We start from the raw sequence: 26400 nt of genomic DNA on the forward strand, positions 1-26400 counted from the left end.
ACGACAAGGTGGTGCGGCTGCTGCTAGAGGCCGAGGCCGACGTCAACGCGCAAGGCGGACAGTACGGCACCGCGCTCTATGCCGCATCTTCCCGGGGCCACGACAAGGTGGTGCAGCTGCTGCTGTTCGCAGGTGCAATCAATAAGACAGGAGAAGATGAAAACACAGAGGAATAATATGACGAGCTCTTTCTTTTCAATTGATGCTAGAGTTGATCGAAGCAAGTGCTGCGATGTATGCACGGCTTTCAATTTACCTGAATTGCCTAAACCCACTGTTGTCTGGCTTCGTGTGTACTGCGTCCCTATGACGTTGTCTCGGTCTAGTAACTTCCCATTGCTGTAATTGACCAGATCTGCCTGCTACACAACATGTCTCCTCTGCTTTTTATTCTCGGATTTTTCATCAAGATGGGTTCTCGGGTGGAATGCAACTTTATAGCCTCATGTAATGAGTTCAGAAGCTTCTAGACATGCGGCTAGTCGAATTTACTGAAAGAGTTCCTGTACTCGCCAGCATGCGCCATATTAGCCACAGGCCGCATTAAATTAGTCACTGTGTTCGCGACAATTGTGGCTGATAAGCAAGCCCAGCCACGTTATGTGGCTACTGTTTCATGTTGTCTCGGAACACAGTGCGTCTCGGGTCACAGGGATAGACGTTAATCGCCTTGTGGTGACTGCTGCTGAACGGCGAGGTAGGCCTACCTTGGTCGGCTCAGATTCTACTCAATGGACAACGGTAATTGCCTGTGTCAACGCTCAAGGCTGGCACATGCCTCCCTTCATGATTTTCAAAGGAGCAACGCTGAATTCAGCTTATTTCGAAGGACTACCACCACGCTGGACTCTAGCCTGTAGCGAGAACGGCTGGACAAACCACGCTCTTGCTCTACGCTGGGTTGAGCACTTCAATCAACACACGCAGGCGGCAACAAAGGGTGCTAAGAGGCTCCTTATCCTTGATGGACACAGCAGTCATTTGACCCCTGAGTTTGATCAATATTGCAGAGATCACGACATTATTACCCTCTGCTTGCCAGCTCATTCTTCACACCGTCTACAGCCCCTTGACGTCAGCTGTTTTGGTCCTTTGAAACAAGTGTATACAGCAAGGCTCCAACGACTCTTTAACGTTGGGTATTACAATATTACGAAGGACGATTTCCTTGCCGAGATACAGCACGCATTACCAGCTGCGTTAACAGCTGCAAACATAAGAGCTGGATTTCGTGGCGCTGGACTCGTGCCATTCAATCCTGAAGCTGTGTTGTCCAAATTGACGCTGAAGTTAGCAACACCTCCACTACAGACCCCCCTGCAGTGGACTGCAGCGACACCGTCAAATACGCAGGAGCTTGATTCTCAAACGGCTTATATTGAGAACAAGCTAAATCGTTCAAGCACCTCACCCTCAGAAATTGTTGCTGCTCTGCGACAGAACGCCAAGGGTTACCATAAGGTTGCTGCTAAATTGTCCCTTGTTGAAGCTGAGCTTCAGCAGCTTCATAAAACTGTCCAGACGCTCGGCGCGCGTAAGCAGCGTCAAAGAACCCGTCATAAGGTTCTAGGCAGCGTTGACAAAGAAGGATTTCATAGTTTAAGGATTGCAACAGCTGCAATTGCTACGTTGTCAGCAGAAGAAGTTCCAGCTAAAGCTGGTTCAAGCCGGCAGACACGTCGCAAACCGCGTTGTAGCAGCTGTAATACCGAAGGACATACGCGTACAACATGTCCGGTTAATAGATCTAAGTCAAAAATAGTCAATTTATCAATTTGATAGCTGCGTTTTGAGTATTCATGGATTTATTGATTTTCTCGTACAGCTGATGTTGAGGGATTGCCGCATAGGCTTATAATGACGCACAGGCTTATGAGGTACGTTAGCACTGCGAAATTGCGGGCGAACCCGTGATTCCTTGGCACACACGGCAACTTCTGCATTACCAAAAATCCCACCAGTGAAGACGACAATTGTGTATTTTAGCATCAACCAACTTGCTCGCCAAATACCGTCGCCATGGGTATCGATTTGGGTATGATGAATTCCTACAGACGTCTTGTCATCGGTTTGCCACAGAATTGACACCTTCGCAGACAAGCACCACGTGTCGAACGGCCACCGCAAGGCGCCGCACAGCGACAACCCTTACCGCAAGCTCCTACACAAGGTATGCGACGAGTCGCCTGGAAGGATAAGAGACATCAGGACATCGATCTGACGGATGAAAAGCTTTACGCGTTCCTCGCCCGCCGAACCGACTCCAACTTCAACCAGACCGTGCTCCGCCGTCTGCGCATGAGCCGCATCAACGCTCCACCGTACATCTCCCTCTGCGCATGATCATCCTCCGAACCGGTCTAATCATCGATTTAGAATCTCCCTCTCCAAAATTGTCGCCGTCACTGCCAACAAGCACAACTCAGAATCAACGGAGGGCAAGATCCGAGCCATTGTCGGCACCGTGACCGATGACAACCGCCTCTATGAGGTCCCCAAGATGAGCATCGTCGCTCTTCGCTTCACCGCCACTGCCCGCGCCCGCATCGAGAAGGCCGGCGGCGAGTGCCTCACCTTCGACCAGTTGGCTCTCCGAGCACCCACTGGCTCCAACGTCATCCTCCTCCGTGGACCCAAGAACTCCCGTGAATCCGTCAAGCACTTCGGCTTCGGTCCTCACAAGCACAAGGCAAGTGTCCTGAGGGAATGGGACTCGGCGGTATATCTTGCTAACAACCATTGCAGAAGCCTTACGTCGAGAGCAAGGGCAGGAAATTCGAGCGCGCTCGTGGTCGCAGACGGTCGAAGGGTTTCAAGGTTTAGAAAGAGCCGGTGTTTATGGTTTGCATATACTGGTTCGGCCTGCCCGGGAGAGGGGAGTCGTGGGCAGCGCTTCAACGTCTTGTGTGCTTCTGCGATGGAGCGTACAACGAATTTTACTGGGAACCCGTCGGAGATGTCTTTTCACGCATGGCTCGGGCATTCGGCGTTGCTATGGGAGGGCCATGGAGTGCACTTCCAAGAAATGAGAAAATTATCTGATCACATTCACATCGTGTCCCAGCGGGGTATCGTGCCGCTCGCAAACTTACTTTGGTCCATCGTCACGGAAATGTTGTGTGGACGATCGGGCAGATGTTTGGTGTTGCGTCGATGACCACGCGTTCACGCTCACAAATTGGGCGAGTGATGGACACGCCCACCGAAAGGCTTGCGTCGTCGGGTATGGAAGTACGGGAACGCGGCGTCCCATCTGCCTCCGACCCGCCGGTCTTGGTTTCGGAACGAAGACCACCCAAGCGATGATGACAATAGCCCATCTCCATCCCGACTCCACCCGTCGGCTCCCGACACCGTGATAAGGCATGCAATGAACCACACCCCCAAAACCCATCCGGGACCTCTTCACCCAAACCCCCCACTATTCCCCCGCGTGCCTCTCAGTGAAAGCGTATGGGCCAGCATCCACTGGCCGCGGACCTTCTTCCACGTGAGCTCGCTCATCGCCTGGAGGTTGAACGTCGCCAGCCCGGACACCTCCATGTCCATGAACACCAGGGCCTCGCCCCTGCGCTCGTCGACCTCCGTCGAGATGGCCACCACCTCGAAGTGCACGTCCGGGTACTGCGCCCGCCGCTGCGCCCACATCGCCGACTGCTCCGCGAAGGTCACCTCCCTCGCGTGCGCGTACGTGTCGATCTGCCCGCGCCAGCTCGCCGCCATCCGCGACCGCAACTCGCGCGTGGCCGCCGAGCCGGTGAAGTCGTGGTCGCGGTCGTTCAGCGCGTTCGCGCCTGTGATCGAGAGCCGCTCGAGCATCTCGACGGTGGCCTCGGGGGTCTTACGTGTCGGGGGTTCCTGCTTCACCGGAGCCGGTGTCGGCGCCGGCGCCAGCGCCGGCGGCGGAGGCGGTTGAGACTGTGCTTGTGGAGATGGCTCTGTTGCGCTCCTGTCGTTGTCGTCCTTCTCGTTGCTGTCGTGTGCAGACGATGCAACTGTTGCTGGACTGCCGCCGGGACTCGCATGGCTGGTGCTACTGCCGCTGTTGCTTCCGCCGACGCCCTGTTCGCCGGCCGGTGACGAGTCAGCTTCGGCCCGTGTCGGGTCCATGGCCCGAGACCAGCGACCGCGTAATAAGATTGGCTGTGCCTCCAGGTGGTGGGTGGTGGTGGTGGTGCACGTCTCCTTTCCCGCGCGTGTGTGACTGTGCCGTAACCAACACCTCGGGATCTGATTGGGAGGACGAGCGACGTGTGGTTTGTCCCGCGCCGCTGCAAGGCGACATTGCGCATATTCCTCCTCCTCCAAGGGACCCGCTAGGGCTGGATGGGGCTTAATTCCAACGAGAAGACCCACACTGGAGGTAGGGTTGAGTTCGCTGGACTGACATCGGTCTTATTTTGTTACAATCATGGATCTTGGATCATGGATCTGTAGGACAATAGGATATGTTGAGATCGCGCTGCTGAATGGCGTATGAATCTCGAAGTTTAACACATCGTATCGTGTTCAGGTAGAGAGAAAAGATTCCTCTTCATTGCTCGGAGTGTTTCTCCCAGCGGCTGTGACGAGTCTGTGTGGGGTGCTGCCTGGGTGGTCAGGCTTGAGAGGCTGCCCTGAAAGTATGTGCGGTACTGAGCCGAATGACCTCCAACATTTTCGTCTTTCTCAGAGGATCCCCAAACGCTACGGTATAGATATTTGCGACAGTGCCGTTCATTATAGGATATCCATAATCACGAAGAGACAGATTCGAGCTGAACTCAAAGATCCGAGACGAGAATTTCGACGGGCCCGAATTCCCCAAGCCATTCAGAACCGCCGAGGGAAGCCTCGCCGCCAACCCAACCCGGACCTCACCTCCGAAAAAGCTCGCAGAAGACCCCAAAGAACCCGAAACCGGCAAAACGAAGAAAAAGAGAAATGGCCCTCCCAACATTCACCCGCCTGAACGAAATCGTTCAGATCCACCACGGCGAGCCCTCCTCGTCCTCGACGACGATCACAGAGCGCACGACGAAGAAGAACCAGCAAACAATCCCCCCCGAGACCGTCCTCCTGCTCACCTGGGGCGACGCCCAGCTGCGACACATCGAGAAGTACACGCGGCTGTACCAGGCCTCGTGGCCGGGGAGCACGATCGTGCTGGTGCGGAGCGGGATGAAAGATTTCTTCTGGCGCAGGGAGACGACCAGTCGGGCGCTCATCCAGCCCGTGGTCGAGATCCTGGCCGGGATGATCCGCCCGGCGGGCGAAGACGAAGGCGATGGTCATGGGCAGGGGGCGCTCTTCGTGCACGTCATGTCCAACGCCGGCGCGCGGCAGTGGTGCACCATCGCCTCGGCCCTCGCGCGGTCGACGGGGGCGGATCTGGCGGACGCGCCGACGCTGGTGGACAGCGCGCCGGGCAGGGCGGGCTGGAGGCAGACGTGGGCGGCGGTCGTGGCGAGTCTGCCGAAGGGCTCTTTCCTGCTGCGGATGGCGCTGAGGGCGGTCCTGGGGTTGGTGTTGGCTGGGGTCTTCGCGCGGAAGTGGTTGTGGCCGTGGGGCGCGAGCGATCCGTTGGAGGAGCTGAGGGGGAGGATGAATCTGCCTCCTCCTCCTCCTCCTCCTCCCCCTCCTGCTGCTGCCGCGTCGGCGCAGGGTGTGAGGAGCAGCAGGAGCAGCAGGGGGAGGAGGAGGACGTATGTCTATTCGCGGGAGGACGAGATGATCGGGTGGAGGGACGTCGAGGAGCATGCGGGGGAGGCGGCGGGGGAGGGGGGTTTCACGGTGGAGCTGGTGAGGTTCGAGGGGAGCGCGCACGTCGGGCACTTGAGGCGCGATCCGGAGAGGTATTGGAGGACGATCGAGGGGGTCTGGTTCGGGACGGCATGAATTTTGGATTATTTCTTTTTCTTTTTCTTTTACCCTTTCTTCTTCTTCTAGATGTTTCTCTCTCTCGCTGCGCGATTGGAACGCAGGGTATTCTTCCCTGGCGATTTCGCATCCAGAGGGGGAGTCGGTCTCCTGTTCCCCCCGCCCCGCGCGTGCCCTTCCGTTTTCCCTCCGAAAAGGAGTTTACTTCGCCCTCATGCCCTCGAGGTAATCCTTCCAGCCGATGCGCTCCAAGCGGGCGTCCTTCCCCATGACCTCGTCAGTCGAGTCGGCGGCATACGCGCGGACGGCGTCCCGGGCCCTCAGCGCCGCGGCGTCCGTGCCGGCGGCCAGGATGCGGGCGGCCAGCAGCGCGGCGTTGACGGCGTTGTTGATCGCGACGGTGGCGACGGGCACGCCGCGCGGCATGTTGAGGATGCTGAGCACGCTGTCCGTGCCGTCCCCGATCGACGGCTTCACCGGCACCCCGATCACCGGCAGCCACGTGTGCGCCGCGGCCATGCCGGGCAGGTGCGCGGCGCCGCCGGCCGCGCCGATGAGCACGCGGATCCCCGAGGCCGCGGCGTCGCGCGCGAACTCCGCCATGTGCGCGGGCGTGCGGTGCGCGGAGGTGATGCGCACGGTGTGCGGGATCCCGAGCTGTGTGAGGAGTTTCAGGCCGGGCTCGAGCACGGGGAGGTCGGAGTCGGAGCCCATGACGACGGCGACGAGGGGGGATGGTTTGGAGGGGGATTCGGATCCGTGGGAGGACTGAGGGGTTGCGGTCCCGTCGACCAGGGCGAGGGTGGGCGCCAGGATGGCTTCGGCTTCGGCCATGGTCGAGGCGCAGATCGTGATGTGGCCCATCTTGCGGCCTTTCCTCGCCTCGCCTTTGCCGTAGAGGTGGACCTTGGTGCGGCGCTGGCGGAGCGCCTCCCTCGCGATGCGGATGTGCGAGTCGGGCCCGGCGCCGCCGAGGATGTTCAGCATGATGCTCGGCTCGCGGAGCTCGAGGTCCTCGGCGAGCAGGGGCAGGTCGAGGATGGCTCGGAGATGCGCTTCGTATTGGGACACGGGGCAGGCCTCGATCGTGTAGTGCCCGGAGTTGTGCGGCCGCGGCGCGATCTCGTTGATGAGCAAAGTGTCGTCGGGGAGGAGGAACATCTCCACGCCGAACACGCCCTTGCCCGCGAAGCAGGCCACCGCCTGGCGGGCGAGGGCCTGGGCGCGCTCGTTCGTCGCGCTGGAGACGCGGCGGGCGGGGGCATACGTGAGCTTGCAGATGCTGTCCTCGTGGATGGTCTCGACGGTCGGGTAGGACAGGACCTGGTCCTTGGTCTTGACGACCATGACCGCCAGCTCCATGCGGAAGTTGGCCCATTTCTCGGCGTAGAGCACATCTCCCGGCTGGAGGCCGCCTTGGGCGCTCCGACCGCTCAGCGCCTGCAGGGCCGCGTCGAAATCGTCCGCCGTCCGGACCGGGAAGTTCCCCCGGCCGTCGTACGCCTCCCGGCGCGACTTCAGCATCAACGGCAAGCCCAACTCCGCGCTGACCCGTTCGAGCTCCGCCCGGGAGGGTTCGGCCAGGGCCAGGCTCTCCGCGGTGGCCACCCCCCTCTCCAGGAGGTGGCCCTTCTGCAGGAACTTGTCCTGGATGGTGCGGAGGGTCGACCAGGCGGGCTGGACGTCGACGCCGAGGTCGCGGGCGACCTCCTCGAGGATGTAGGTGTCGACGTGCTCGATCTCGACCGTCAGGACGTCGGACGTCCGGGCGAGCGCGCGGATGGCGTCGCGGTCCTTGAACGAGCCGGCGATGTGGCCGTCGTGGGCGCTGATCTGCTTGGCGGACGAGCCGGCGGCGTCGAGGATGTTGACTTTGATCTCGAGGAGGTTGGCGGCTTGGAGCAGCATGCGGCCGAGTTGGCCGCCGCCGAGCAGGCCGACGGTGCGGTCGGAAGCCATCGTCTTTTTTTCCAGTCGTCGGATTTGAGTAATTCTTCTGCTTGATTCCTCGCCGGGTTTGCGATCGGTATCTTGTTTTTGCACACCACCCGCTTCTGTATTCTCTGTCTCCAGATTTTGACTGATTTTTTCTTTCCCTTTATCACCTGGGCAATTTTTGGGCGGGAGCTATGTTCTAGACAACCAACTCGGTTAGGGTTCCAAAGAAAGTGAGGGATGACGTCTCGCCCAGCTCAGCTTTAATACTGCGGTACAAGGAGGATCACTGAACCTCCCACTCAAGAGAATCCCGTTTCTGCCATATTATCGGGATTACATTTCGGACTGGGCGATGTGCCGCTGTGGTGGAAATATCTTAACCTACGTAAACATCCGAACCGGGAAATACGTAGCGCGGTTCACGAGATGACCATGATGAACTTTCGGGCGTTCGCCGTGGTGATGATGCATTAACATGCTAGTGTATGAAGAAGACGCACGGATGGAACAAGAACAAGGCGCTCAGACGCCGGCGCTTCACACCGCACCTGATGCAGAGAAGCGGTGCGAAAACAGAAAAGCAAATGGAGAATTATCGGGAAAAAAATGGGAAGGAGAATCCAGGCCTCGTCGAACAACCCCCCAGACCAGGCCTGCGAGCAAAGAAAGAGAGAAGACCCAGCTTCGCGAGCTCAAACAGAAAAAATTTCCCATCATCGTCTTCGTCGTAATCGTACATCGCGGTCGTCGGCTTTATTTTTGCAGGTCCCATTGCGCAGAGATATTTCATACTTCTCCCCAATTGCCCAAAGCCCCACCGCCCGTGCCCGCGGCTCCGCCGGCGCTGCGCCCGCTGACGCTGCCCCAGTAGTGCCTCGAGCTCGCGGTGCGGCTCCTCTTGGTGCTCTGGCTGGCGCAGCTGCTGCTGCCACCACCGCCGCCGCCAGATGCGAGCCCGCCTCCGATGATGGCGCGTCTCTGCAGGGCGTGGTGCCGGCGGAGCACGGAACTCTGGTGCTGTTGCTGCTTGGCCGCGGCGCGCGAGACGAGCGGGTGGTGGCGGCGGATGACCTCGGCGCGGCGGACGGACTCGGCGGTCGAGAGGGACGAGGCGGCCAGGCCGGCGGAGTTGGAGGCGGCGGCCCAGGAAGGAGGCAGGATCGGTCCGTTGGGGTGCGGGAGCCGCGCGGCGGATGTGGCGGATGCAGGGGGTGGTGATGTCGAGGGCCCGACGGAGAAGCGACGTTTGAGATAGTTGAAGATCATCTTGATGTCGACTTCCTGCTCCCAGTATTCGCGCTCGCGGCTCGTGTCGCCGCCGTCCTCCGGCTCCTCTTCGATGCCCCACAGGGATGTGTCACCGGGTTCGGTGTCCGGGGTGAGGACGTCCTGTGGGACGGTCGGAACGAAGAGCGCATCCGAGGCCGGCTCGTCCCCCGTCGCGACCTGACCGGGAGCTGGGCGACGGGTCGATCGAAGCGACGGCTGTCGGGGGATCTTCATGCCGGCATATTCCAAGGGCATCGCTTGCATACGCTTGTACGTGCTGAAGGCCCCTTCGTTGTTGTGATCTGACAGCTGATGGACCAAGATACCGAGCTCTCGGGCGATGGTGTCGAGGAGCCTGAGCTCCCAGGATTCCGCTCGGCGCGACGCTCGAGTGGAGGCGTCTAGGGCATCGGCGAGCGGTGATCGTTGTGTAGGGGTGGCGTCGATCGACTCGGGGTCGATCTCTCGCCGTGTGGCGAATGTGCTCGACTCGTCATCCTGAACGAAGGTCTCACCGAAGATGACCGAGAGGGCACTCTCGTCAAGTCCGATCAGGTCCCGAATGACACGTCGCGTGATCCGGCGCCAAAATGACTCCCCGTCGGGCGGCGTCGAGGCCTCCGGGGCTGCGGGGTGACGTGACGACGCGGCCGACGCCCGCAATATGCTCTCCGTCCCTGGTGCGGAATTCATGCGGGCCACCCGCCGTCTCATCCTCCTCGTCTCTCTTTCGATCTCCTCCAGGACCGCTCGACTCTGATCTAGTCGCCACTTCTCCACCCGGGCCGTGCGGTCATCTTCAGTCACGACACCCCCGAGGTCTATCTGTTGAGTCTCTTCCTCCTCGACGGCCTCGGGTTTCCGCTGTGCGCTGCTCCTCCGCGGCGCCTGCCGTCCGGTGCGCCTCCGTGGGTTGTATCGCTCGAATTGCCACAATTGCTCTTGGAGATCCTGGCCGGAAGGAAATGTGCCGAACCCGTCGTGTGTGGGCAGGACCGCGCCACCACTGGCATCGAGATGGGGTAACGAAGTCGCGGAGTAGGGATGGTGAAAAGCGTAGAGTCCATCGTCCAGGCTGTCCAGCTCCTCGGCATCGTCTCCGTCGAGGTCGTCGCCCGCGTCGCTGATGGTGTCGATGCGGACGCCGGTGGAGGCATCGCTGCGCTGGATTTGCGACCTCACATGTGTCTCTAGGGAACCGCCGAAGTCCGAGATGTGTGTTGCTGTCCGTGGCGTGTGGGAGGTGTGTGTGGCGGTGACGCTGGCCTCTTCATCCTGCGCGGGCGAGAACAGAATCCATTCCTGTGAAGCCTCGATGGCCCGGTGACGCGGTGCCGGAGGAACATGAACGGCCTCGGTGGCGTTGGGTGGAGCGGAGTGCTGGCGAGGGACGATCGGCCGTTGCTGCTGCTGTTGTGCCATGTCGGCAGGAGGCAGCTCGGCGGAAGCTTCGGACGCAGGTCAGGACGACTACGATTGCAGGATTTGCAGCAATCAGGTCGTCGGCGTAGGAGCCCTGGTGGTAATAATAGTCGATGCGTGACGTTGTTGTGTTGTGGTGGAGTACCCTCGTCTCGTCCGATGTTGCGGCGGGCTGGCCAGTCATGCGACAGCGGGGGGGTCACGAGACACCGCGATCGAGGGCGAAAGTGAGGCGACGGCGGTGAACTGGAGACGAGAAAGGGAGTGAAGAGGGCGATGCGAAAGACGGGCAGTTGACCAAGCGACGACGGGCGGGTGATGATGATGATGATGGTGGAGGTGGAGAGCGTTCAGTCGGAACCGGAACCACCAGCGCGGATACAAGCCAGATCAACGACGGTGGGCCGGGTGTCTGTCGACCTGCAGTACGGGGCGGGATGGATGGAGTTGGGCAATACGCGTGAGGAATTTGGCGGGAGGGACGAGATGGAGCCAACGCGGGCTAATCTAATCGGTCTGGGGATGGAGGAGCAGCAGCAGCAGCAGCAGCAGGAGGGATGGAGGAGTAGAAGGAGGTGCTGGTGCTGGTGCTGGAATATGGTGTGCTTTGGGGTGTAGAGACGTGATGATGTGTATGTATTGTGTGTATGTGTGTATGTAGTATGTATGTACGTATGTATGTATGCACCACCACTCCTGTATTGTTGTTGTCCAGTGGTATGGTATGGTCTGGTATGGTCTGGTATGGTATGGTCGGGGGCGATAACGGAGATAGGTATCCGCGCGAGATAGCTGGGTGATGACCCTGTGATTTGATGGGAATGGAAGCTTCAGTTATTATCATTTTGCGCCAGGGCTGTAACATACAGTAACATACAGTACAGCGCTAGCCTGTCAGGGTGGTGGGAAGGCTGGAGGGTCAACACTACCCCGTGGGCGGCGATTGTCCAAGGTGACGTGACGATCGTGACACCACCTGCACTATTGAAAGGACAGATTTGATGGGTTCGTCAATCAAACGGTGGTTCATCCGACTCTGTGCTATACTACAGTGCCTAGGGATCTGCCGTGATTGTGGAAGAGAGTATCATATCAAGTCTGGTGGTGACACTCTCCCGCAGTAATGTTGATGATGCGTTGATGATGGCACAGCTGAAGGAAGCCCCAGGGAGCGATCGCCCACGATCACGTAATAATATCCAGGAGAGAGGCTCCGGCTAGGGAACAATCATAATAATCATAATAATCATAATAATCATAATAATCATAATAATCATAATCACAATCATAATTGTAATAGTGATACGCGGCCGGGGGGATGGGTTCGAGGAGAGCAGCCTCAATGCATCGATCCTCTCCAGTGTGAATGTCTGTTTGCTCTCTCTGTGGCGCGGGCAGCCAATAATTGGGGACAGAGAGGCGGAGGAGGGAGTGATCAAAGGAGGCGGTCGGTCAAAATCTCGGTCGGTTGGGACGGACAGGACAGGACAGGGCGAGAATCATTTCCATGGAGGGAAACATGTATCTTGCATGTACAATCTAATATATACCTGACGGTACACGGCAAGTGCAGGTGTATCATCAAAGGCTCTCGCTCATCCATCCTCTCATTCATTGGATCGTCGGAGGATTCGAAAAAGGGTTCCATGGCTGGCAATGGGCGAGATGATATCACCTGCATCGTTGAGGCGCGACGCGTCTAGGATTGGTAGATAGATAGATTGATTGATTGGTCGATTGATTGATCGATTGTTATCATGAATCGCCAGATGCAATGATAGACCGCTGGACCGTATCCACTTTCCTCGTCGAGATACGACACTGCAGGGCTGATGTCTTCGGAGCGATCGGCTGGCATCCGATCGCTGGGGATCTCGTCCGTCATCCCTCCTCTATCCATGCAACATGAGCATATCAGCACCAGCATCAGCATCACCGCCACATCATCCATGGATCTCCCAAGGTCGGTGATGGTGGACACCCGGGGAGAGAGAGGGAAGAAACACGAATTGCACGCACAGCATCGACATGGACGAGGGAGTGCGCTTTTTCTCCGCGACAATTGGGGATCTCACGCCATCCGTCACGTCCCTGGCGCCATCCTACAGTATTACTGTTTTCGTGCCGTGTACGTATAGTTGATCTATTTCATGTTCTACGATGGGACGGAATGTATCTATAGTACGATCAAGCACCGTCGTACCTTTTCGTCATAACACGTTCATATGCTGCTGTACGGGGACCTCTCGACAATGGTGCCCAAACACACACAAGACCGCCACGTAGGACGACAATAATAACTTGGAGAGATCACATATGTGCATGGATATATACATCATCGTCAACACCACCACCGCCACCACGTACGTCCTCTCGCTCAATCATCGTTGGCGGGGATCTGGGCTCCCTCTTCCCCAGGCCGCATTGCATGCAGGTGTGCATACCATACCGCCCGCCCGCCAGCTTTCCCATCTCACAGCCGTCTCCCGCCTTTCTCATCTCTCTCCCTCTCTCCAGGAACTTGTCTGACGTACAGGAGAGTACAGTACAGTACAGTACATACATACAGATACAGTAGTGGTAAACAAGCAGCACATATCCACGTCCAACACGCGTGTACATGCAGGGAAACGGTCTACTGTGCTCAACAACAACATCTCGCACACAAATCCCTCCCAAATACTGCGTCGATGGCATTGCTCCACCACAACTGCCTCGTTGATATAGGTGCATGTGTGGCGCGCCCCCGCCACAAGCCGTCTTCCTAGCAGGATGGACTACAGTACCTATCTTCCTACACACAGTGCCGGGAAAACTCGCGACTTCACCGGACCTCCCAGCCCAGCTCGCTGGCTCGCTCGCTCACTCATCAGCAGACAGACAGACTTCGAAACCCTCGAAGGGAAACCAAAATGGCCAGCATGACTTCCTGACTGACTGACTGGCTGAGCGAGGGGAGGGGGAGGTCAAATCCACCGATGACTTTATTACAGTACAAAATCCAAGGCGGTCAACGTAGTACTTATAATTACTGTAGCATCTCTACGACCACCCAGTACGGGACGTCCACCGGCCGGTTGGTCGTTGGGTCGATGATTGAATGCGCCGTCTACTGTAGTGATCGTCATGCGGCTGCTGCTGCTGCTGCTGCTCCGTCTGCACGCCCCAAGAACCGGGCACGCCGCAGTGATGGGAGGGAATATCCTCCACCCCATTCGTTCGTTCGTCCCTCATCCGTCCCCGCTCTGTCTAGTGCAACAATGAGAGAAGAGAGAGAGAGAGAGCCTCATGATGCCACGCGAGAGACAGAGAGAGAGAGAGAGAGGGTTCATCATCACCGCTCTACAAATGTTTTCCTTGGCCCCGTCGTCCACGCGGCATTGATCATCAGTGGAAAAGAATCGCCAGGGCGGTCGCTCGATCGTGCCCGTGGACACACGCTATTCATGTATGTACCCAGAGGGCCACAAGCGCGCGCCCGCCTTCGCCACCTGACTGCTTGACTGACTGACGGACAGACGGACCGACGGTGGCTCGAAGCGGGGCGGGCGGGCGACGATTGACATAGCAGCGATGTCGGTCGCGAAGGAGGAGGAGGTTGTATGTACTGTAGTCAGATGGCGCCGTAGAGTAATCATAATAATCATAATAACATAGCTGATGATGATGGCCGACGATGACCTTTCCACAGAGGGAAGGAGGTAGGGGGGGAGTTGAAGGGCTGCAAGAGATATTTCCAGTACTCCAATACTCTCCCGGGCTGTCATTCTCTCTCGGTGACTGACAACATCGACGTGAATGGGTTGGTGCCTGAGGCCATGGAGACGAGAACTAGCCAAACCCTGGAACCCTTAGAGATCACCTCCAGCTACCTGGGCAGCCTCGGAACGGGGAGTCCCGCTTGTCATCAGTCATTAGTCACCTGTCATTAGTCATCACTGGCATCGCTTCTCCACATCTCCTCTCTCTCGCCGCAGCAGACCGATTACGATCAGGGGAGAGAGAGAGATAGAAAGTGGAACAGTTCCTCTATGAGGATAGACGAGATCGAGACGTTTTGCTGCTAACAAAACCCTTTACCGCACAGAGAGTGATGTTGATTATTATATAATACTTGATTGATATCGACCTAGGTATCTCACAGTGATATCTACCTCACAGTCCAACGAGCTGCTGCTGCACCTTTGCTCCTCCTCCACACGCCTTTCCTATCTTGGCTAGAATCTGCTTCAATTAACTTCCGCCAGGGACCAGCATTGGGGTGGTGGCACCGAAGCACGCGCGCTCTCCGGGGACAGACGAAACGAATTGCGGAGTCGAACTAAATTATTGTTACTACATTACATACAGTCCATACTACTCCAGAACTCCAGCTCATCGTCGACGCAATCAATCCTCCTCCTCTTCCACGCCACCTGCCGCAATCCTCCGTGCGTTGCGCTCCTCCTTCGAAGCGGTATGCCATTTCCGACTCTCTCGAGCGCGATCCAGTCATGAGCAATTTTGGCAGCGAGCGGAAGTCAGGGCGGGACGCAGTCGGCGACCCCGTCGAACCGGACCTCCACCGCTACGACCACTCGGGATCCAATGGCTATGCACGGCAGGATGATCTCCCCGAAAGAGACGAGGAAGAGCTGGATGCGCGGGAGGGCCGCAGTCTCATGCACGACATCGAACTGGGCGACGACACCTTCGAGAACGACGGCAGCTGGCGACAGCGACTCCGGGCCTCTGGGCTCAAGGCATTCATCTACATCACCTGGGCGAACCTCCTGCGGACGATCTATGGCTTGGGGTTCTTCGGCACGATCCGAGCGATCTTCAACTACCCCGAGCCCGGGATCAAACTCCGCCCGACGGCCTGGTTGGACGGTCTGCGAGGCCTGGCCGCGTTCGAGGTCTTCATCTTCCACTACGATGATGGCTGGATCGACCGGTCGCTCGGATGGGGCAACATCAAATTCACCGACCCTGCGTGGTACCGCGCGCCTTTCATCCGCACGTTCTACGCGAGCGGGGACGGCGCCGTGTGCTTGTTCTTCGCCATCTCCGGCTTCGCCCTGTCGTACAAGGTCTTGACCCTGATCCGGACGCAGCAGCACGAGAAGATCCTGGCGTCCCTGTCCTCGTCCGTGTTCCGTCGGGGCATCCGACTCTACATGCCGGTCGCCATCGAGACATTCATCCTCATGATCGTCTGCCGCATGGGCCTCCCCAAGCCGGTCGGATATGACTCCGCACCGACGCTATTCCTCGAGATCCAGAACTGGGCCCTCTCGTTCTCACGTCTCCTCATGCCGTTACGATACCCCGACCGATGGGACAAGATCATCGACAAATACGACGGCGGCATCTCCTGGACCATCCCCCTGGAATACTGGGGCTCCCTCGTCGTCTACGTCACCCTCCTGATGTTCTCCCGCACGCGGTCGCGCAGGGTCCGCCTCGCCATCACCACCCTCATCATCCTGACCGCCTTCCACAAAGACGACTGGATCGCCGCCGTCTTCCTCCTCGGCATGTCCTACGCCGACTACAAGATCGACCACGAGGCCGGCCTCAAAGCCGAACGATCCCACCTCCCCACCCTCGGCGACCCCAAGCGACGGAAGCCCTGGCGGCCCACCCTCGGCCGCTGGCGCTCCACCTTCTTCTTCGCCGTCTTCCTCTTCGGCTTCTACCTCGCCGGCCTCCCCGGCGGCCGCATGGTGCACAACCCGGACGACCCGGCCGACTACCACATCGAATCGCGGCCGAGCTTCGACTGGATCACGCAGCCGATCGCGTGGATGGGCTGGTACTTCCAGCGGCAGATGGACCGGTACATCCTCAGCTTCGCGGGGCTGGCCCTGCTCATGGGCACGGGCGAGTCGCCGGTGCGGCGGCTGATGGAGACCCGCTTCGTGCAGTACCTCGGCCGCATCTCCTTCGGCCTGTACCTCTGCCACATCTTCCTGCACGCCTGGCTCAAGCCGCTGGACTGGCACTACAAGAGCTGGGTGGGGCTGGACCCGGCCCTGACCGCGGCCGAGCAGCCGCGCGCCGCCCACGCCCGCCTCTTCGCCGCCTACCTCATGTCCATGGCCCCCGCCACCGTCGTCAATTTCATCGTGGGCGGCCTGTTCGAGCGCTTCCTGGACCGCCCGTCGGTGAACGCCGGCAGGCGCTTCGAAGAGATCTGTCTGGCGGTCGGCGGGAAGATGTCGGCTTCGGATGGCGCAAGGCAGGAGGATCCCTCCGATTCTTCCGCGGATCCGCATGGTTTCGGCGGGCAGGAGACGGGGGTGATCCGGTTGGAGGATCTCCCCCGCGAGCGGAATGCTCCTTAGAGGAGGGAGGGAAGGGGAGGGGGGGCGGGTTTTTTTCGGGGGTTGGAAAAACCCCGTGGTTTTGCTTCATTGTTTTTCTCTTCCTCTCGTCCGATTCTGATGTAGCTATCTTTTCCCTCTTATCTATTTTATTTTCGAGATCCGAATATCCTTTGATTTCTATCCCTCTTCCCCATTGTGGAAGAAAAGGGGGCCACCGGTACATCTATTAGATGATTATTTTCTTCCACCCCCTCCCCCCCTTTGCTGCGAAAGGGGGAGCTACGGCTATAATCTACATGTTTTCACCCACATCGCCCGGAAAAATCAGTGGGCTCGTTTCCCTTTCTGAAATAACAAATCCCGGCACGCGTCCTCATCGCTTGGCGCTCAGGTTCTTCAAGATCTCACTGAGGTCGGGCGGAAGTGATTGCTGGGGCGGCTGTTGTTGTTGTTGGTGGTGATGGTGGGAGGATGACGATGCTGCTGCAGCCGTCGGCGGTGCGGCCGCAGCGGCAGGGGGATATTGATATCGAGGATACTGCTGTGGTGGATACTGCTGTTGCGCGGCGGGCTGTTGATACTGCTGTGCATGCTGTTGCTGCTGCGGCGGCGGCGGCGACCATGCTGGATAGCCCGGGCCTTGTGCAGCGTGTTGCTGCGCGGCCGGGGGGTAGTGCGTTTGTGACGCCGCCGCCGCCGCCGCTGCTGCAAAGGCCGGGTTCACGTATGAGCCGGGAGGCGCGGCGGCTGCGTACCCTGAGGTCCCGGCGGGCATTGCGGCAGGAGGATAGGTCCCTGCTGGGTACTGGTGTTGCGGACCAGCGGCTGGGGGCTGCGTGCCGTATTGGAAGGTATAGCCGTTGAACTGATAGGTCGATGCGGGAGGTGCGGGCGGGTGTGGATGTTGATTCGGGAAGGCCGGGGGGTTGGTCTCCGGTCGGTCGACGGGTCTCGGGGGCAGGGAATGTTTCTCTTGACGGGGGGCGTCCGAATGGGTGTTGTGGCGATCTGGGAAACTTTGGGCGTTGCCACGATGCGGTTGGGTGCTGTTGCTTTGATAGGGCCCCGCACCGCCTCTGCCGCCTCCCCTTTGACCGCGGTTCTCGAAACCCCCTCGCCCCCTCCCGCGATCGCCTCGTCCGCGTCCACGGTTTCCGCCACGACCTCGACCTCGATCGAAAGCCTGCTGCGGTGGTCTCGATGGCCCGTCGGACATCAGTTGGCTGAGGTTATCGGGTCGCTTCAGGGGCATGTAGAATTCATCTGCAGGCTCATCATCGTAGCTCATCCCTCCTCCGTAGCTCTGAGGCGGCGCATCATTGCCGCGGTTGTACGACGGACCGCTTTCCGAATTCGATGGGTGTGGCATTCTTACTCCGTCGTTAAAGTCTCCGCGAGAAAATCCACCGCGGCCAGCCTTCTTCGCCATCTTCCTCTGCCTCTTGAACTCTGCTTCCACCTCGTCATCGGAAAACTCCAGCTCATCCTCGGCCACCTCTTCGTCGTGTATGTTCGATGCATCTGTGCCCTTCAAGTTTCGTAATGGTTGTGTGAAGACGAAGGTGCTGTGGCTATCGACGTAGAACAGCTTGGTGCCGAATTCCAAGCCTGCGTCCTTGATGTCTTGAGGAGCGGTGAACATGACGCTGTACATTGGCTCCTGAACTCTTCCGAACGTCTCCGCGACTGCTCCAATGACTTTGCGATCTTCTTTACAAAGGACAGATCCGCTTTCGATGACTTGGTACTCGCCTGGAGTCGCTCCCTTGACCAATATTAAATTCTCCACGATTCTTTCCACCGCTCCAAGGAAAGTGATCTTCATGTCAGACGTAACCTCCACGTCGGGAACCGGGACAATCTCCTCCGGCTTCTCGTTGGTTGTCCGTGGCTGATAGTTGCCTTGGCTCTTGCTTTTCTCGCCTTCGTCGTCATCGCCATCACCAGACATGAGCATTTTCGCGGCGGTGATGGGATCGAGTAATTCATACCCGCCCTCACTATCGTCGTCGTCGTCGCTCGAGTCGGTGCTATCCGAGTCAGAAGATGATTCCGCATCTGACGAGTCAAACTGCCACTCCGCTTGCTTGTTATCCTTCTGGGCTGCAGCTGCGGCTATGAATGCCGGATCATCCTTCGGTTTCAGTGGAGCGTCTGCGTCTTTCACGGCGTTAAGCTCGGTGTCGGCAGCGGTCTGCGCGGTGTCCTGAATTTCATTCTGCCCAACGTCCATCTTGGAATCCAGGTCTGAGCTCGTCGTGTTGGCGCTTGTGATCAACCCATCGGCGTTAGGTGCGTGCACTTGAGAGGTTTCCTCGAGCACCATGGCAGACTGCTCGTCCGTAGACTGTGTAGGCGGTACCGGAGCGACGAGCTCATCTGCGTCTTTAGACTGCGTTTCGGTTGCCCCCTGGATTTGTGCATCTCCCTCTTTAATCTCCAATTTGGTCGAACTGGATTGTGCTTGGCTCTGCGGCGCAGACTCATGTGATGTAGGAGGTTGGAATGTCGGTTCCTTCGAAGGTTGATTCACATCAGGCATCTCTGAATCGGCATCTCCTTTGACGCTTCGTGACGGCTCTAGAGGAGCCCCAGCAGGCTCAACCTCCATAGAATTGTCTGGTTGTTGGCCTCCCTCGCCGTAGACGTCGTCCCAATCATCCTCGTCTGCCATCTCTTCGAATGTGTCTGCTGATGTCGCTAATGAACCCTCGAGTCGGGCGCGTTTCGCTGGTCTCGCTTCAATTGTATCTTGCGTTTCGGGTCTATCGCTCATTCCGTCAATTGAAGGACTCATGCATCAGTTGAAATAGATCGTTGCGAAATTTCGGCCAGATTCTCATACCGCAACTTTTTTTTGTATCGCGGCTTTAATTCCGAGATATAGACGAATTTCGGAGAGATGCGCCAACGTCACCACGCAGCACACGGAGCCGGCCCGGCGCTCGGGCACAAGCCGTGCCGCTAGCTTTCTCCTAGCACCTATTGAACGACCGTACGTCTATTCGCATATCAAGGTTGGCTTTGCTATTACAAAGACAATTCGTCGCAACACGGCACAATGTCTTCACCGAGTGTACGCGCTCCGGGGACAAAGCCTCGGTTTGTCGTGCCACCGAAGACATACAAGACTGGGAAACAACCTGAGAAGGCCTCAAGCGGTGCATCGTGAGTGTCCACACGTCAATGCTTTGCCGGATGTAAGCACTCAAACGTGTCGAACACAGGGCCAAGCGACAAGAGAGTCCGGCTTCAGCAAATGTCGAGCCAATAATTGCTTTCTATATCTTCTTCGCCAGCCATATCATTGCTGCACTTTACAGTCCAATCCAGGACTGTGATGAAGTCTTCAATTATTGGGAACCAACACACTACCTGACTCAAGGCCATGGATTTCAGACCTGGGAATATGCTCCGGAGTTTGCCATTCGATCATGGGCATACGCCGGAAGCCATGCGGTCATTCTACCCTTAGTGAGGCTCTTTCCATTCTTGACAAGCACCAAGGTAGTCGAGTTCTACTTCCTTAGGATCGTCCTCGGCTTCGTATGCGCATTATGTGAAGCCCGGTTGTTTTCGAAGATCACAACAACCTTGAATGGCCGGGTAGCCATGCTCTATCTCCTCATCACTGCGACTTCTCCCGGCATGTATCATGCGAGCATTGCCTACTTGCCAAGTAGTTTCGCCATGTATTTCGTCATATTGGGCATGGCTGCCTTCCTTGATTGGCGAGGCGGGTTACGGACCGCACAGGGGATTTGGTGCTTTGGGGTCGGAGCCTGTCTCGGATGGCCGTTTGCCGTCATCTTGGCCGCACCATTTCTGATTGAAGAGCTGTTGTTGGCTTGGTTGAGCGACCAGCAGGGCAGGCAAAAGCTTGTGCAACGCGTGCTCGACGGCTGTGTACGGGCGGGCTTGGTCTTGGCTTCCCAAGTGGTCATCGATTGCTTCTTCTACAACAAGTTTGAACTTGTGCCGCTCAACATTGTCAAGTACAATGTCTTCAGCAACAAGGGTCCCGATTTGTACGGCACTGAGCCATGGCATTTCTATCTGCGCAACCTGTTCCTCAACTTCCATTTCTGGCTGCCGCTCGCTCTACTCAGCCTACCACTTTTGGTCCTCCAGAAGATCACCCGAGGCAGGGTCGCGACTAAATCAAGTTACCTGCGAGGTGTGATCTTCCTGAGTCCTTTCTATCTCTGGCTTGCCATTTTCACTCTGCAGCCACATAAGGAAGAACGTTTCATGTATCCGGCGTATCCAGCAATTGCGCTGAATGCTGCTGTCGCTTTCAACATCATTCTCGCGAACATGGGGTCTACAAGCCCACAAGATCTAGTGAGTCGGATACCTGTCCAGTTGCGGCTTGGCATCATATTGGCTTTTGTCTTTGCCGCCAATACATTCTTTGCTTGGCGCACATATGGCACGTTTGAGGCATACAGTGCACCACTCTCTATCTACAAGCCGCTGCACGAGCCCGGTGTGGCACATCAGGGAGACCTGGTCTGTCTCGGCAAGGAATGGTACCGATTCCCGTCACACTTCTTGTTGCCAGAGGGCATCCGAGCCAAATTTATCAAGAGCGAATTTTCCGGCCTGCTCCCGGGGGAGTTCTCGGAGGCGCGAGAAGGATTTGGTCCGTTTTCCGGCACATGGCTCTCCCCGCCGGGAATGAATGATGAGAATCGCGAAGACATCGGCAAATACACCGATGTCAAACGGTGCACCTTCCTCGTCGATTCACACTTACCAAGCACACAGTCTACAGCACTTGAACCGAGCTACATCCAGGACGAGCAGACTTGGGAGAAGGTCAAATGCCTACCATACCTTGATAATGCTTCAACCGGCATCATTGGCAGGCTCGGGTGGATCCCGAACGCGCCGTTCATTCCCGCAAAGTATAGGCGGGTATGGGGAGAATACTGCCTGTTGAAGAGGCGAAGCAAACAACAGGTGCAACCTCAGAATGTATACTCTAACATTGAGCTTCTACTATAGAACCCGGCAATAAAAGGTCTGCACACGGGCTGGGCAAGATCAGGAGCCGCCTTTGTTGAACGTTTCGAATGTAAGGCCACACAGGAGACTCGCGGAGAATCGGAGAAGCCCGTTTTTGTCGAACGCACGTCTGCTGGCCTTCGCCTCAACATCCAGCTCGCGATGACTCACACTCCCTTCGGCTGACGTGTTTGCTGGCATGTGAACGTGATGCGTTGGACGTCTTGTCGACGGTCGTGACGTATGCGATGCTGTACGTCGAGCAAGCTCCAAGATCATTTCTCGTGTATCTGACGATGCCGCACCGATCGGAGAGGGCTCGTCAGGTCCTCATCGCTATACTCATCCACACGCAATTCGTTCGATACATCATCTCCGTGGAAGATTTGCTGCTTCTGGAACCCGCATGACGAGGATATTTATCAGGCCCTCGAGCGTCGTCATGATTTCTAGTGCTGACGAATGGTTTTTCCGGTCTGCATGCTCCTCACGACAAATGAGAGCCTCCAGGCAGCAAGATCTCTTCGCGGGTGGCCTGATGTAGTGTTATAGACATGTCGTCAAATCGGATGACAATGCCATGCTTACAAAATAGTAGCCACGGCTCGGTGTCAGATTTCAGTGCCACGTAAGGTGCAGTCCAGTAAACTTTTTCATTGCTATGATGATACGCCAAAGTTTCAGCCACGGAGATGGCCGAAATGCCCTGTGCGAATCCTCGCCAATTAATGCCGGAGTGACATGTTTCTTGAGTGGGGACACGCCGAAGTTGAGTTGGCACCAAGGACAGGTAGCACAGGCCCCTCCGAGCGAATCGCCGTGCTCCTACAGGCTCATCCTCCATGGACGACCACATCTACTTTTTATGTCTGTTCTCCGGGGAGAATCTGTTGAAGTCGCTCCATGGTGTGAGCCAAGATCCATTTGGCTGCTGACGCACGGTGCTTAAATATAGCTTGAAGTCTCGGGGAGCCTCTCCGTAAGGAATACCGGCCACGACAACGAAAGCCAAATATGCAGGATTGAACTACATGGAGGTGATAGGTTCGTGGTGAGCATGCCACAATCGAGATGGTTGGCTCAGAGGCCGAGTTATGGTTGATCGCTCGCTTAACTAACACGCCACGGACACATGTGGCGATCAAATGACCTATCAAAAGCTGCCAGTGAAGCCCCGAGTCACAAGCTCACAATCAAGAGGCAAGTAGGAATGGCTCTCTACTCACGATTCATCATCACCTTCCTCATCGAGAGAAGTGGTAGTCATCCGGTCATATGCTTCTCATCTTCCTCTCAAGCAGTCATCTCCCAGAGCAGCCCCACCATCGAGCGATTTGGCGTGCAGAAACGTTGCCCGGGAATGGGTTACTCGCATTCGGAAAGTGCTCCGGTTCGCACTGATCTTCGTTGAGATTTGAAAGGCAGCGGTGAAGCATTCCAAAGCAGTACTCGATGGTTCCTTTAGAGCGTGTGCCACGTGAGATGATATGCGTGGCATGTCCTGCAACTTCGTTTGTCCGGCAGCTGCCTTCGCTGCGTTGTGTTAGTCAAGGATTTCGGCAGACGTAATCCTCATGATTAGACGATGTCGTGGGTGCTGCTCAATTGCGCGCCCTGTGTGGTCTCAAAGTGGCATTTGTCACCATGGGTCATTAGTATCACCATCTTATCGGCCCCCACCCTCTGCTTACATGTTTAGCGAAACCAACGCACCACCAACAAGCCCGGGAATGGTGAGCATCATCGTCTTACGCTATGATCACGAGGAAGGACCTGCCTGTGTGCCCACGTAGCTAGGTCGACACATGTCCGGACAGACATGCATACTAATATAGGCCATGGTAGTTCGCCCGTGTCCTCACCTCGAGACCCTACTCATGTTCAGACCGCAGACTCTGCGAAGCCATGGATATCCTGTCACGTGAGCACACCGAGAGCAGACAATGAGTCGTGAATGGACGGCGATCAGACAACCCTTGACGATGACATGTCAAATAAGACTCAGATCCCTGATACTGCAGAATGTATACCAACGGCTTACGTGTGCCTGAGAGAGAGACTTACGACACAGTCGGAATGGTAGCAGAAATAACCCAAAGAGGGAATTTTGGAGTGACTACCCGAAATATATAACAACAAGATACCTACCTAGGTAGGTATGTAGTCGGTTATGACGGATAAAAATAGCCACCACCAACATGTGGATTATGTGCGCTACTGTAGCTCGACCATACTACAGTAGGTACAAGATATACGCAGCAGAACGTTCTCCACAGGGCTTGTAGCCTTATTCGCTGCACAATGCTCGACACCAACGACGTGCACGCGTGTTCTCCATCAATCAATGCTCCTTTGGGTTATCCTTTCTGTATGGCCGACTGGACTTGACAAATGGATTGCACATGTTTGAAATTGCAAAATTGCAGCTGTACAGTAGTAATGAGTGTATTTTCAAGCGCGGTATGATTCCGTTTTATGTAATCCGTGCATCGCTAGATTCGGGGGCATCAAGCCGATCGGCCTCCGGAAATCGACCAAGAACACCCGTCATTTCCGCACCCAGAGCGGAACAGAACATACATGACAATCGGATCGACGGTCAATCAGACGATCGATTACCATGTACACGACGCGCTCAGGTTTCCGTCTTCTCACGACATTTACTAGCTAACTTCCTAGGCTCATAGGACCAAAACCTTGCGGTTGTCACGAATTCCGCCCGGGCCGCTCATTCCACGGCCGAACAGGCTGCGCCTCGGCTGACCACCCCCAGAATTCCGCCCAGGTGCTCAGGCACGTCAGGTAAGATTTCCAACACAACAGGGCAAGCGTGGGTCGCAATAAGGTTAAGCTTGCGGATGATCTAGAAGGATCAGGGACGCGAACACCAACTGCATGCCCACACCCAGGGCTTACTATACACAACACCCACCCATCTGGTCTATCACTGACTAGGCACGTACGCAGATACAAGTATGCTTTTGGACCATGACCGCTTGCGCACCGGCATCGGGCGCGGTCGTGCGGTCATCCTCCGCCGCAGCCTGCTGCCCCCGACGATCTTAGCCTGCGATCGACCAAGGTCGAATGACGAGTCGTGCATGGGGTGTTAGCTCATGCACGCTCGCCTGCGTTGACGTACCGCGCAGTGCTGGCGGCTAATCCCCCATCTCGAAATGCTGTCTCGTCAGTCAAAGGGACGTAATGTTGGTCGAGATTGGTGGCAAGCATTGGCATAAGGTTCTTGGTGGAAAGGATTACATCGGCAGAATGTTGGTTGGTCACCACCCCGATATAACCAGGCCACCAAGTCATATTTCCTGACCAACTCATCGAGGCCTCGTAGACGTTGGTGATCATGATGATGGGCCTCAAGATACAGCTGGGTCTACCTCCAACTCTGTGGTAGATAAATGTATCTTGGATCGCCGCTGGATGGACATTTTAGCACAACCCAAGCTCGCATCAGTTCCATTCCAACATATCAAGATCGGTCCTTAAGAAACATGGTCTCTCCCCCTCATCATATCAGCGCCACTACAAACTCCACCGGACTCAGCGAGGAAGATCATCAGTATCAACGACAAATGGCACTGCCTGTCCCGCAGCAATATCAGCACGCTGCAGCGCTTGGCTACCATCAAGCCAGGCAGGAGGCCGCTCTCGCTGCGTCCGAGACTGCACAACAAGAGCGCCGACCTTCTCGCTATCAGCCCATCCAGCCTCGGATCCAGGAGCACGAGATACCACGTACCCTCTCCAGTTCACCTTCCTGGATCATGTACACCCCCGAGGGCACAATCCAACAAGCGCAGACGCCCGAATATTACCAACCCAACCCGTCCCTCGCGCCCAGCAGATCCTCGTCGCAGCACTCCCAAAGACCATCCCTCGAACGGGCGCGCACGGTAACCTCCGATCAATCCCTGCCGCGGTGTTGGGAGCACGGCTGCAACGGCCGAACATTCTCCTGCGCGGAGAACTACCGCCGACACATCCGCGAACGCAGCGGAGGCAGCCGCGCCCAGTGTCCCGGCTGCCACCACCAATTCAGCAGGAAGAGCAACCTCGACGCGCACATTGCGAGCGGGAAATGCAAGTCCATGCAGGCGTGGCTCGCCGAGGCCACGGCCATGAATAACGCCCCGGTCGATTCCAGTCAGGACTATACGGCGGGCCTTTACTGGGATGGTACTGGCTGGAGCCTCAGCGGACCGTCACGCTCGCAGAGTGGATGATCTGATGATGGCTTTCTCTGTTTGGATTGGCTTCTTCGATCAATGGCTCGTTGTGTATACCCTGCAGGTCAGATCATCATTGGAGTTTTTGTCGTCGGTTTTGTTGAGCGGATTGTGCATGTCGCCGGACGCAAATCGTTGGCTTGTGGGGTTTTGGTCATTAGGCTGTTTTTGGGCTTTACTTTCTTCTATCGGTTTTTTTCCCCAGAGCGACGCACGACACTAGACTGTAGATTGAGCCTGTAAAATAAATCAATACATGCATTGATGTTGGAATCATGCCTTCGCGTGAAGGGGAGTGAAGATTGGCACGTGTCGTCCAGGCGATTCTCGGTGTCAACGCGAAACTGAAG

General features: G+C 56.9%; 12 protein-coding genes across 12 annotated transcripts in view; 7 read left to right on the forward strand and 5 right to left on the reverse strand.

The window, feature by feature from the left end:
• The window catches only part of K489DRAFT_323412 (ankyrin), a gene marked incomplete at both ends in the record, with an annotated part of 2644 nt that extends 2468 nt beyond the window's left edge, over window positions 1-176 (forward strand). The window contains one exon of the mRNA XM_033601697.1: window positions 9-176. Within this exon, the coding sequence (XP_033457804.1) occupies window positions 9-176 (168 nt within the window). The remainder of the gene's footprint in view (window positions 1-8) is intronic.
• A 1843-nt stretch (window positions 177-2019) lies between these two features.
• On the forward strand, window positions 2020-2823 carry K489DRAFT_372509 (ribosomal protein L18e; the record flags this gene model as incomplete). The annotated part of the gene is made up of 5 exons (XM_033603341.1): window positions 2020-2035; window positions 2097-2170; window positions 2233-2321; window positions 2377-2719; window positions 2746-2823. The coding sequence occupies 5 exons, from the start codon at window positions 2020-2022 to the stop codon at window positions 2821-2823; spliced, it is 600 nt and encodes a 199-aa protein (XP_033457805.1).
• Window positions 2824-3405: 582 nt separating this feature from the next.
• Window positions 3406-4110, reverse strand: K489DRAFT_411983 (uncharacterized protein; the record flags this gene model as incomplete). Its single annotated transcript, XM_033607868.1, has 1 exon — window positions 3406-4110. The coding sequence occupies one exon, from the start codon at window positions 4108-4110 to the stop codon at window positions 3406-3408; it is 705 nt and encodes a 234-aa protein (XP_033457806.1).
• An 813-nt stretch (window positions 4111-4923) lies between these two features.
• On the forward strand, window positions 4924-5877 carry K489DRAFT_411984 (uncharacterized protein; the record flags this gene model as incomplete). Its single annotated transcript, XM_033607869.1, has 1 exon — window positions 4924-5877. The coding sequence occupies one exon, from the start codon at window positions 4924-4926 to the stop codon at window positions 5875-5877; it is 954 nt and encodes a 317-aa protein (XP_033457807.1).
• Window positions 5878-6060: 183 nt separating this feature from the next.
• Window positions 6061-7818, reverse strand: K489DRAFT_323700 (phosphoribosylaminoimidazole carboxylase; the record flags this gene model as incomplete). The annotated part of the gene is made up of 1 exon (XM_033601719.1): window positions 6061-7818. The coding sequence occupies one exon, from the start codon at window positions 7816-7818 to the stop codon at window positions 6061-6063; it is 1758 nt and encodes a 585-aa protein (XP_033457808.1).
• Window positions 7819-8583: 765 nt separating this feature from the next.
• Window positions 8584-10488, reverse strand: K489DRAFT_372511 (uncharacterized protein; the record flags this gene model as incomplete). The annotated part of the gene is made up of 1 exon (XM_033603342.1): window positions 8584-10488. One exon carries the CDS (start codon window positions 10486-10488, stop codon window positions 8584-8586), a length of 1905 nt encoding a protein of 634 aa, XP_033457809.1.
• A 2208-nt stretch (window positions 10489-12696) lies between these two features.
• Window positions 12697-13344, reverse strand: K489DRAFT_42239 (uncharacterized protein). Its single transcript, XM_033608238.1, has one exon. It carries the CDS (start codon window positions 13219-13221, stop codon window positions 12799-12801), a length of 423 nt encoding a protein of 140 aa, XP_033457810.1. The 5' UTR covers window positions 13222-13344; the 3' UTR covers window positions 12697-12798.
• K489DRAFT_382710 (uncharacterized protein) lies at window positions 13299-14179 on the forward strand. The gene has a single exon (XM_033605441.1). It carries the CDS (start codon window positions 13467-13469, stop codon window positions 13989-13991), a length of 525 nt encoding a protein of 174 aa, XP_033457811.1. The 5' UTR covers window positions 13299-13466; the 3' UTR covers window positions 13992-14179.
• A 606-nt stretch (window positions 14180-14785) lies between these two features.
• On the forward strand, window positions 14786-17165 carry K489DRAFT_382711 (uncharacterized protein). The gene has a single exon (XM_033605442.1). It carries the CDS (start codon window positions 14982-14984, stop codon window positions 16815-16817), a length of 1836 nt encoding a protein of 611 aa, XP_033457812.1. The 5' UTR covers window positions 14786-14981; the 3' UTR covers window positions 16818-17165.
• A 1267-nt stretch (window positions 17166-18432) lies between these two features.
• On the reverse strand, window positions 18433-18750 carry K489DRAFT_323134 (uncharacterized protein; the record flags this gene model as incomplete). Its single annotated transcript, XM_033601677.1, has 1 exon — window positions 18433-18750. A coding segment is annotated over one exon (318 nt), but the record flags the coding sequence as incomplete, so codon positions are not given.
• Window positions 18751-19835: 1085 nt separating this feature from the next.
• On the forward strand, window positions 19836-21829 carry K489DRAFT_42275 (glycosyltransferase family 22 protein). Its single transcript, XM_033608241.1, has 2 exons — window positions 19836-19967; window positions 20027-21829. The coding sequence occupies exons 1-2, from the start codon at window positions 19861-19863 to the stop codon at window positions 21807-21809; spliced, it is 1890 nt and encodes a 629-aa protein (XP_033457814.1). The 5' UTR covers window positions 19836-19860; the 3' UTR covers window positions 21810-21829.
• Window positions 21830-25717: 3888 nt separating this feature from the next.
• On the forward strand, window positions 25718-25906 carry K489DRAFT_306890 (uncharacterized protein; the record flags this gene model as incomplete). The annotated part of the gene is made up of 1 exon (XM_033600571.1): window positions 25718-25906. A coding segment is annotated over one exon (189 nt), but the record flags the coding sequence as incomplete, so codon positions are not given.
• Window positions 25907-26400: the final 494 nt, after the last annotated feature.

The sequence above is a fragment of the Dissoconium aciculare genome (assembly GCF_010015565.1).
Source record: "Dissoconium aciculare CBS 342.82 unplaced genomic scaffold K489scaffold_10, whole genome shotgun sequence".
Taxonomy (NCBI): domain Eukaryota; kingdom Fungi; phylum Ascomycota; class Dothideomycetes; order Mycosphaerellales; family Dissoconiaceae; genus Dissoconium; species Dissoconium aciculare.

Bases quoted from the DNA above. Each gene is read 5' to 3' on its own strand.
- K489DRAFT_42239 (XM_033608238.1), bottom strand. From the start codon at position 13,221: ATGCACCTATATCAACGAGGCAGTTGTGGTGGAGCAATGCCATCGACG.
- K489DRAFT_382710 (XM_033605441.1), top strand. From the start codon at position 13,467: ATGACTTTATTACAGTACAAAATCCAAGGCGGTCAACGTAGTACTTAT.
- K489DRAFT_382711 (XM_033605442.1), top strand. From the start codon at position 14,982: ATGAGCAATTTTGGCAGCGAGCGGAAGTCAGGGCGGGACGCAGTCGGC.
- K489DRAFT_42275 (XM_033608241.1), top strand. From the start codon at position 19,861: ATGTCTTCACCGAGTGTACGCGCTCCGGGGACAAAGCCTCGGTTTGTC. The intron at 19,968-20,026 runs GTGAGTGTCCAC...TGTCGAACACAG, and splicing joins AAGGCCTCAAGCGGTGCATC to GGCCAAGCGACAAGAGAGTC.